Source organism: Mycteria americana, chromosome 7 (assembly GCF_035582795.1).
Source record: "Mycteria americana isolate JAX WOST 10 ecotype Jacksonville Zoo and Gardens chromosome 7, USCA_MyAme_1.0, whole genome shotgun sequence".
Taxonomy (NCBI): Eukaryota; Metazoa; Chordata; class Aves; order Ciconiiformes; family Ciconiidae; genus Mycteria; species Mycteria americana.
In genome coordinates, this window is record NC_134371.1 from 36,752,552 (window position 1) to 36,763,188 (window position 10,637).

Sequence of the window (10,637 nt, forward strand, 5' to 3'; positions counted from 1 at the left end):
TGCACTTCAAAGCTTTCAAGAGACTGTGGACAACCACATATGTGCTGTACAGTCGGGACAGATAAAAGCCTTGATGAAAAGGTTATGTGCTGTTCTATATAGCACATGCACAATAGTACTGCCTCTGTCGTCACAAATTAGCAGCTGTGCATCTGTAACTGTGGGCCAGTACAAACATACCTGGGCAAGATCTATGAACAGAAAATGAACATGTCCAGGAAAAAATAGATCTCCCTCCCTCCTCTGAATCATGAGGATGACTAATGACTGAACCAAATATAGGACTGAGGTGTTTAGTTCAAAATAGAGAAGCTTTAAGTAGAGTAATTCAAGAATCTAGTGTGTATCCCCAGCACTGATAGATGCCTCCATAGGAAACATGTTCAGAGACCTGAGATCACAAAGAAATAGAAATAGGGCAGGTCCCATGATGAACTGCCTCCCTCTGCTTGCATAGTTTGCCTTGTTGGCCAACAGCAAGAGGAAAGCGCAGGAGAAAGAGAGGTCTTGCAGCTTTCTCAGGCCAGAGATACAGTGTCCATAAATTAAAAAATGGAGAGGAAAGCCTAGACTCTCAAAATCAGATGTGTGCCTGTAACTCTGTGTATTTAGGGCCAGTTTGGTGCATCTCAGTGGGATGGACAGGGAAGAAGTTGCAGTTCAAATCTAGGCAGAGGAGGTGCAAAGCCTGGCAGAGTGGGTGATTCTGAAGAAAACTTCTGAAATGCGTGCCAGTGAATGAAACCAGGAACCTTTCTCACACTGTTTCATTCTTTCTGTATCGAAGAAGCCAGACTTTGATGCTTCTTCTGTACAAAGTTAGGTGACGCTATCAAGAGAACCACAGAACCAGAGGACAGTTTAGTTAAAAGGGGATCTCTGGAGGTTAGCTGGCCCAATCCCCCACTCAAAGCAGAGCCAACTTTAGGGGGTTTGTGCAGTTGAGTTCTGAAGATATCCAAGGTTGGAGATTGCATGACTTATTCCCATGACTGCCCTCATGGTGAAACATATTTCTTAATACCTGATTACTATTTCCCTTGTTGCTATTTGTAGCCGTCACCTTCTTCCTTTCCATGTGCATTTCCAAGAAAAGTCTGGCTCCGTCTGCCCAACATCCTCCATTATGTAGCTGTAGACAGCAACAAGGTCTCCCCTGAGCCTTATCTTTTTAAGGCTGAGCAAATCCAGTTCCTTCCACCTCACATGTCATGTGCTCCATCCCCTGACCATCTTGGTGGCCTCTGCTGGACTCACTCCAGTGCGTCAAGATCTGTCTTGTACTGGGTAGGCCAAAACTGGCCACCACTCCAGATGCGGTCTGACAAGTGCTGAATAGAGGGGAACATTCTCCTCCCTTGACCTGCTGTTGCCCTTTGGTGTGAGGGCACCCTGCAGACTGATGCCGAATTTCTTGTCCACCAGGATGCCGGAGTCCTTTTCTGCAAAACTGCTTTCCAGCCAGTTGTCGCCAGCCTATACTGGTGCACAGGATTGTTCCATCCCAGATGTTGGACTATACATTTGCTTTTGCTGAACTTCATGAGGTTTTTATCCAACCATTTCTTCAGCCCAGCTAGGTCCCTCTGAATAGCAGCCTTGCCTGCCAGCGTATTGACCACTCCCCCAAATTGGTATCATTTGTATTCCCAGTCCGATGTCTTTTCTTTCTAATTGGAACCATCTGCAAGACTGAATTGCCAGTTAGATGCTGGGATCAGAGAGGGTGATGCATCTCTTCTACAACCACTGAACCCCGTTTCAAAGTGACAATGTTCTTGAGGGAGAAGAGTACTCAGTGTCAATTTAGAAAAACAGAGCAATGATAGACCGACAATATACTTACAGAAATAATAAAAAAAAAGGGACCTTTTCCTCAGTTTTCCTACATTCCAGCACAAACGCTTGATGTGTAGAAATCATTTGGACACTTTTCTTCCCCCTGCCTTTATGCTGTGGTGCACCTCTGTCACGGAATATCTTGTTAGATTATATATTTCATGTATTTTTTGTTCAAGGATCTGGAGATGTTGGGAGGACACTTTAACATATATGAATTCCCCTGTGTGAAAGTTTTACTGGTTTTAGACCAGTATATTTGTCTTTTACTGACAAAGGTAATTGCTTGAAAAGTTTTTCACGAACTCCAACAGCTCTTTATTTTATCCCTGTTGCCTCAGGATTAGGCTGGAGCTAATGAATCTTTTGGATCATGTTACACGTTTTTGAAAAAAAATCAGATAAAGTAGAATTATTTGATTCACAGATTACCCACATTTCTGGGTTCCATTTCCGTCCCATATTCTGGTTTTCCTGGGATCTCCTTCTTTTCTTGTTTCAATTGTGAAGTTGGTGCTCACCCAAAAAAGTGCTGGAGATCCACATTGGTACAGTCATATCTTTCTTTTTGGGGCCAATTATCTTCCTATTAGAAGCATCCTTTGACTGATGGCTCTTTAGAACAATTTCTCCTTGATGATACCTCCTCTGAGAGGGTGTGAATGTCCCAGAACAAGGTCAGTTTGGGGAAGCAGCAGTCAGCAAACCAACTTTTTAAATGTTTTTGATGCAGTTGCTCAGTTGATACCAATCATTTTAGCTCCATTGATTTTCACATGGCAATGTCATAATGGCATGCAGTAAATTTTAACTGGCATCTTAGTTCAGCATCTTAGTTCATGTGTTGTCAATTGCTGCATGGTCTCTCAAAGTCTTTCAGAGAAAAATGCTTCACATGAAATGCATAGAGCTTCCCTCAGGCATACCTAATATTTTAAATCCAGTCCTCCTGGCAACCTGGGATAGATAAGCCATTGTGTATTTGAGGTTGCCTGTGTTTGCACATCATTCTGCGATGCAAGTGCTCAGTTTTCAGCTGAAGAACAGTGTGTGAACATGTCATTTTAATCTTCTGACCTTATAGATCCTGAGCAACCTTGTGATGGAGGAACTCCTGCCTAACCTTCAGACGATGATCCTGCCTAAAATGAAAGGAAAGAGGAATGATAGGAAGCGGGCCTGGTTTGGTGTAAGTAATGATATTTGCAGAGTAGTTGTTTCTCATAGCAGTTGTCTGTGTGTGCTGATTCTGATCTATGCTTCTCAATTTAATTTGCGTTTAGATTGTAGAAGAAACTTACGGCTTAGTCCAGCAGCAGGTGTCAGAAGGATTAAGTACCTTGAAAGAAGAATGCAGAGATTTTGCAAAAACTCTTGAAGGAACCATTCGCTCAGACATGGATCAGATTCTGAACTCCAAGAACTTCTTAGCTGGAAAAATCAAAGGTTAGTGGAGGAACAGCTGTGTTTTGGAGCAATTTTTTAATGTTTCCCATTGTGTTGCTCAAATTACCAGATGTCATTGTTTTGAAATCCTCATGTGTTTTGAAATCCTCGTGTGTTTTGAAAAATCCGACTGGAGACACTAATTTTCAGAAAACAAATGCTTTGAGCCTCTGCTGCCTTTGATGGGAACTGATACCTGTGGCCGCTGTGTCTGTGAGAATACCAGGTCTTCTCAAGTTGGAGCTAGAGCTGACAGGTTTTGAGTATCCTGATTAGGGTTGCTTATTCTGCTTTCATTTTCACTTGGACAGCCTTATGTAATGAAGATACAGGTCACATGAGCATAATTAAAATTGTAGTGGTTTTGACCTGATGTCTAGGAATGCGCCGCAAAACCAGGTTCTGGTTATGTGACAAATTCATAGACTACCAAAGAATACTTAATCCAAAGGGCTTTTTAGGTGGCTTTAAACTAATGTGAAGTAATTATAATTTTACTGTGAATATAAAAATCAGTGTAAAAAGCAGGCAAAACATTAGTTGATGTTGCTTAAGCTAGCAAATAAATAAATAGCTGATAATTTAGGAGCTGTTTTGATAAAACACAGGATGTTTGTTGATATTCTCACATACCAGACTAGGATGCTTTCAGTGAACTGTAGAGTACCAAGTTCGGATAACTCCTTATAGAGTCACTGTGGCCATGCTCTGTGCAGACCTCCCAGTGTGTATCAATACTGACAGCTGCCCTTTCCTCTGCTCTCACAGTGCCCCCAGGCTGCTAGTGTTTGGTTAGGTGGGGCATGGGAAAAGATGTTTCATTGTCACTCATAAAACTATAAACTCTCCTTTCATCACCCTCATCATCTTTGCGGAGGTGTGACTCCAGGGAAAAATACAGTCATTTAATTCATTGTAAAGTAGATCAGTTCAGATTACTTTTTTCACTATATCTCTTAGTAGCCTAAATGCAACTGTTCTATTGTCTGGCACTCCAGCCACTGTTTCTGAGCCTGCTCAGAAGTGCTGCACAGAAAATATCCAGCCATTTCTCGCATCCATATTGGAGGAGCTCATGGGTCCGGTGAGTTCTGGATTCACTGAAGTCCGCTCACTTTTTGATAAAGAAGTTAATGAAATCATCCAGGACTTCCAGAAGACAAATGATATCACGAAGCTAAAGGAGGTAAGACAAAAATATATCTGGAGCCTTTTACATTAGCACAAGGACAAGCAGTATTTGCTTTCCCAGGTGGTAGTATGTTAGCACTTGGTTTTGTCACTTAGAAAGTCTTGCGGTATTTGTGCAACCAGAGTGTAGATATCAGAATTTGTTTTAGGGCCACTGTTACATTCTCTATTAAAAATTCGCCTCTGGTTGCTTTCTCTCAAAACCTGTTCTTCCTCCACTGGAACGCAGAATGTGGATCAGCTTATGAACCTACCATTCAACTCTGTGAAAATGGAGCCCTGCTATCTGAAAGTGAACCTCCTCCAGGAGCTCCTTCAAGACCTCAAGAGTCGCTTCAAGGTCTATCACATTGATTTTGTGATTCAGAGGACACAGAACTTCATGCAAGAGGTACTGTAAGATCCAGTTTTTCCTCCTGGGAGAACAGGTTAGGTTTGTCCTAATCTGCTTCAAAGTAATCTTGATAAAAAGCTGTGCAAGAGCCCCAAAATGTATCTCAATCAAAGTGCAGGTAAAAAAACCTAAGAAAATCACAGCTAGAATCTGTTTCACATTTATATTTGTGAGGTTGCATGTGTATGAGTCTTTCAGTAAGGCACAACAATTTTGGATGGGTCATCTCTTCCTCTGAACCTTGACGTTCTGAATTTTCAGTGTCTCAGCACCTGAGAAAGTTGTGCTTGTACCAACAGGGTGGCTAAAATCTACCTGATTTCCATTCTCAAGGGCTGATTTTTCAGCAAGGATCTCAAATATATTTTACCAAAATGGAACGTCTTCTCCTTGGTAGTTTATTTTCTCGTGAATATAAGGTAAAGCAATTAATGTTAGAAACTGGCAATTACTTGGACAGAGATGATGTCTCAGGATGTAGCTGCATGTAGGTGCTTTAACCAACTTCACTTCTCATGGGAATGGTTGAAGTGACTACATCATTTCAGATTAAAAAGGAACTCCACCTCTTTTTCCTCTCTAGTGTGTGTTTGTATAGGCTATAATTTTGCTTTGCTTTTATTTCTTCTGGATGCCTGGCCAGGAATCTATTAGGAGCTGGCCAGTAGACTTCTTTCGATTGCCAGATCACAAGGCAGATTTGGCCCTTTAGCTCTGTGTTGAATCCTGTGATTTTAATCCGTAGCTGAGAAACTAAATAATCTAGTTGGTAATCTTGTGAAATGGAGCTGGTCCAGTTCTGTGGAGTGAGAGTTATGAATATGGAAAGCGAGTCTCTAGCACAGTGCTGGGATAGGGTTTTCCTAAAAGCAGTTCTTCTAAGTACAGGCATGATCAGCAGCCAAACAATTATTCAGAAATAACATTCCGATTTCATGTCTGGGTCTTTCAGGGAGGACCATTCCAAAATGCTGCCAAATAAAATGTCTTTCAGTAAGTGAAGACCATGAGTCAAGACAAAGAAGTAGACAGAAAATATATCCCATACAAACCAAGTGGGTTTTTTTTTCTGAACAGAACATGTGCCAAAATTCACAATAAATAAGTTAAATTAAAGCACAAGTTGTTCTAAAAATGCTGTTATTGCTTCTGTCTCTTTAAAAGTCTGGTATTTTTCTCATAAAAATAGTAAGTATTTCCACTTTGTGTCCATGGACATTTATTTTATTAACAAGTAAGGTCAGACATGTCTATGCTCGTGTAGTCTTAATGTAAAAGAAGCATTTTGCTTAACTCTAACTCGGGTGGAGGCTGGAGCAGGATTCCTTGGCTTGGGAGCCTGGCATCCTCTAGTGGCCAATTTTAGGAAATTTGGGAGCAGAATGCTCAACTGGCATAAAATAAAGCAGCTTTAGTGACTTCACCAGAACTATGCCAATTTATGATTTGCTTCAAATAAAAACTGAAATAAAAAGTGAGTAGTTAATCTTTTAATTAGCCTCAGACTTAATTCTACACCGATCCTGTCTTTTTCTTGTATCCAAGGTCTTGCAGTGCGTGAGCCTTTACTGTACAGCCTTCTGATGCACACACAAATTGAGTACACCTCCATCTTCTCAATTCCATTTATAAATACAGTCTGTATAGTCCAATCCTACGTTATCTGCAAAGTCAGTTGTAAAAATCAGCCTTCAACATTTGGCACTGCATATTTTCATTCATGACAATATTACTATCCAAGGAGGAATTAAAAGCATGTCTTATCCATAAGATATACTTTTAATATGTCATTAAAGTACATACTCATTTGCAAACTACAAGAAGTCCTCTATAGTATATGGCTGTCTATGTATTTCGACTGGGCTGGTCCCATGTGATGCAAAGCAAGACCTGGTGGTATGGACAGCCTCTCTGTGGATGTCCCTGTACTTCTCCAATAAGAATGTAGTAAAATTTGAATAGAAACACAGTTAAAAAAGGCAAAACCTCCTTAAGTAGACATAATAACTGCTTGCAGAACTGTTTTTCTGAAATATCTTTTCAGAGTAGGGGGTTTAATATTTTTAATGAATCTCTTTCATTAAAGAGAATTATTTAATGGTAGTTAAAGAATTTCAGGATAACCTGAAAATATGGCAAATGACAGCCTAACATAATTCTGTGAGAAATTATTGCACTCTGTGCGATTTTTGCTGATAATTATTTGTATTATAAGGAAAGCTACTGATTAATTACTTTAAAAAAAATTATCTGCAGTATTAATGATTAAGACCATTAGAATTTGGTAGGAGTCAATGGGATTCTTCTTATTAGGGATAATGAGTTTTGTCTATGGCCTTTATATGTAGATGATCGATTCTACTTTTTGTCTTAGTCACCATCAGTTTGGATGGTGACATGAAATTAAATCTATACAAGAAAGCTATGATAGCATAATAATGATACCAAGGCTTACTTTTCTTTATTTATTGGAACATTTCTGTGCATGTTAGCCTTCAGAGAGCTGAAATATAGCAGAAAATTTTTGGACAATATAAATGAATCTACTCTGAGTAAGTTTGCTGATATAACTGTTTATTTAGTTACATTAGCAGACTTCCTATTATTGACCTGCCTGTAAACTCAAGATAGAAGTTGAGGTAGTTTCATTTTCTTATTCTCTTGCATTAGATAATATTCTTTTCGGTTTCCCATTCCAAAACCGAGTGTTGCAATCTAAACTGAACAAGGCTTTTCTTCCCCTTCCACAATCATTTAAAGTACTTGAAATATTTATTGATTTTAGGCCCGTTATTCTTTCTGCGTTTCACCTTCTCAAAAACACAATTTAAGTTAATGGTTACATTTATCATGCTTCTTTACGTATGTAGGAATTTCATGTTACTGGTCTTTAACAGATTTTTTAATTATTTTTTTTAGCTGATGGAAAATGCAGTTTATACTTTTGACCAGTTGTTCTCTCCAAGTCGCCAGGCAGACTCAGCGAAAGTTGCAACGACCATTGAAAAAGTCAAGATGAGAGTACTGAAGGTAAATAAGGTGTTGCAGCATTTGCATGGGAAGACCTTGGGTTCTGCCTTTTCGGAAATGGAGGATATATTTGATGTGAATTTATCTCAGTATTTGAAAGAAGATATCTCTTACCAACCAGCTGGAAAAACTGATTTGATGGCACTTAGCAAACCTGCTCATTTGGGGGGGTAAAACCTAGTTCTGGACAGACACTTGTAAAAGTATTTACATGTGCAGTCCTTTTAAATACAATTAAATCAGCTGGAGATGATGCTGTGGATCGGGGTAAATAATTTTTTATTAGCTTTATAATTAGCCTGCTCCTATAATTCGTTACTCTTGGAAGAGGCAGTGCTGATATACGTGGAGAGAGCAATCGGGGGCTGTTTCTAGCCTAGGTAGAAAAAAAATGAAGGGAAAGAGATCCCAGAAAACGTGATTTTAGAGTATTTTTGTAAAATACTGGAATAACCTGTATGGGAATTCAAACCCCTGAGTGCGCCCGTGATGTGGCATCCTTTGGGATTCACCTGTCACCAGTTACAGGTTAACAAGAACCAGTTCCACCTATGAGTGATTAATAACTCCAAACACGTTTGGGCTTGTTTCTCTTTTTGTCTGTTTTGACAGCAATATGATTATGACAGCAGCACTATCCGGAAGAAGATATTTCAAGAAGCACTGGTCCAGATTACTTTGCCCACAATGCAAAAGACACTGGCTTCAACATGCAAACCAGTAGGTTTCTATTAGAAAAAAACAATAATAAAAGGCAGGGAAGGATTAACACCTTGGCAGTAAATCCTAAACTCTGAAAAGCTGTTTTCTCTCAGGGAGTTGTGCAGATTGGCTGCCTGCTCAGCCAAATGACGCTTAGATTTGCCAGTTTGTGGACTGATGTGGCAGTAGGAAGATTTCAGGAAACAGGGAAACTATACACAGCTTGCTTTCTCAAAGATAGTTGCAGACCTTTGCCCTTCCCTGTTTCATTTCTTCCCTAGAGATCTGAAGTCCCCTCAAACTGGACTCCTCTTGACAGTTACAATTGTAGGTTATGAGCTTGTCCTTCTGTTCAGCAGCCCTGATGCAGGCTGAAATTCAGTCTGTGCGGGAGGGCACTTTCCTCTTCAGCAGCACCCTGAGGCACGGCTGTGACCATACACAGCCTCTGCTGATGACCTCCTTCAAAGCCAAATGCCTGCTTGGGCAGCAGGAGCAGCAAGCAGACAGGCTGTGCACTTGCTTTTAGTGATTTTAAATGGATGTAATTGTGTCAACAATCAGGAAACAAACATACGGAGATGTTCTCTGTTGCCCTTAATCATTCGAGTAGGTTAGTACTCAGCAAATGCGGCTACCAGAGTTTCGTGGAGATGTTATCAGTGTGGCTACATCAGGGGCCAGTTGGAATGCTGTTCACCTTGGCTCAAAATAAATAGTCTTTACCCTTCTTGAAGCCCATGCATATCCTCTTGCATTTTCACTGGACTTGCTGAAAGATGACCATCCTAAGCCATCCTGGCCTCTCTGCCCTTTTGTTTCCTTTGATGTTCATCATACCCCTGAAGCTAGAAGCTCTCACCACGGTGTGCTGCTCTTGCTGATTGTCTCCAGCTTGTTTCAGTTCGAAAAAGTTTAAAACCAAGTGTTTTGCCAAGTTATGCTTGCAAGTCTTTGAGTATGGATTATTAAAACTTAAAACTTTCAAAAATATATTTAAAATCACTCTCTTCTGTATGTCACTCTACTTGCTTTATTATCCCCAAAATAATAGTCTCTTGTAGAGTTTCAGCAGTGCCTTCAACACATGGTGTCTACGCACAGGGCAAGCATTTCATCACCTTGAATATATGTAGAGCGGATGGAGTCCCACATTGTGTCTCTGTCATACAGGACGGAGGAAGCAGTGGTGGTGCAAACTTCCCACAAGCCCTTTCTTTTTAATTTCCCACAAGCATTTTGCTTTGTGCCTCTGCAGAAGTGAGCAGCCAGCTCTAGAAACAAATATGTGGCACAATTGACATGCCCAGTCAAGTCTTGACCTTTTATTTGAAAACCTCCAGATGTTTGTATGTAGGCGCCTCTTCTAGAAGTGGGCAGAGGTCATTTAATTTACTCTTTATAGACCACCAAGCAGCTGCTTAGTGATAATGACTCAATTATTGTCTAGACAGCCTATTGCGTATAAATCAGTAAGCTAAAAATACTACACACCTATCACAAAAACAAAACCAAACCCTGTATCTCCCATGCTCACCATGGATTTGCTTCCTTGGACAAACAAGTGAGGCATTTCCTCAGTAGCTATTTATTTCAGGATTGTTTATTATAGTGCAGATGTCAATGATCTATAGTGCTTTTAAATGTAATTGTAGTGCAAGAATACTGTTTGATAAATGCATAATAAATTGTGAACATACATAGTTCATTTAGTCATAGTTCAAATAGTTGACCTCAAGAGCCAGCTAGGAGCATTGCAAGACCCGCTAGATGGCACCTCCAAAGTGCTCCGTTGAAGTAGGACTCTCAGAGTCTCTCATTTTTATATATCTGTTCCTTTCTTTGTGTCTGCACAGGAGCTGCAGAAATACGAGCAGTTCATTTTTGCTGATTACACTAGCGTGATCCAAGTAGAGAATGTGTATGAAGAGATTTTATATCAGACACTGCTTGAAGAAGCCCTGAAAGGTGAGAACATTCTTGAGGTGACAGTAATAACATTTCAGCTGTTGGCCAGTGAGCTTTTGCTTCAGAG

The 10,637-nt window shown here is 40.2% G+C and overlaps 1 protein-coding gene across 1 annotated transcript in view; it reads left to right on the forward strand.

The window, feature by feature from the left end:
• Positions 1-10,637, forward strand: part of NIBAN1 (niban apoptosis regulator 1) — a 74,142-nt gene that overhangs the window by 58,201 nt on the left and 5,304 nt on the right. Inside the window, exons 7-13 of the mRNA XM_075507835.1 lie at positions 2,924-3,028; positions 3,123-3,285; positions 4,284-4,471; positions 4,706-4,867; positions 7,790-7,900; positions 8,513-8,620; positions 10,459-10,570. Of these exons, the coding sequence (XP_075363950.1) occupies positions 2,924-3,028; positions 3,123-3,285; positions 4,284-4,471; positions 4,706-4,867; positions 7,790-7,900; positions 8,513-8,620; positions 10,459-10,570 (949 nt within the window). The remainder of the gene's footprint in view (positions 1-2,923; positions 3,029-3,122; positions 3,286-4,283; positions 4,472-4,705; positions 4,868-7,789; positions 7,901-8,512; positions 8,621-10,458; positions 10,571-10,637) is intronic.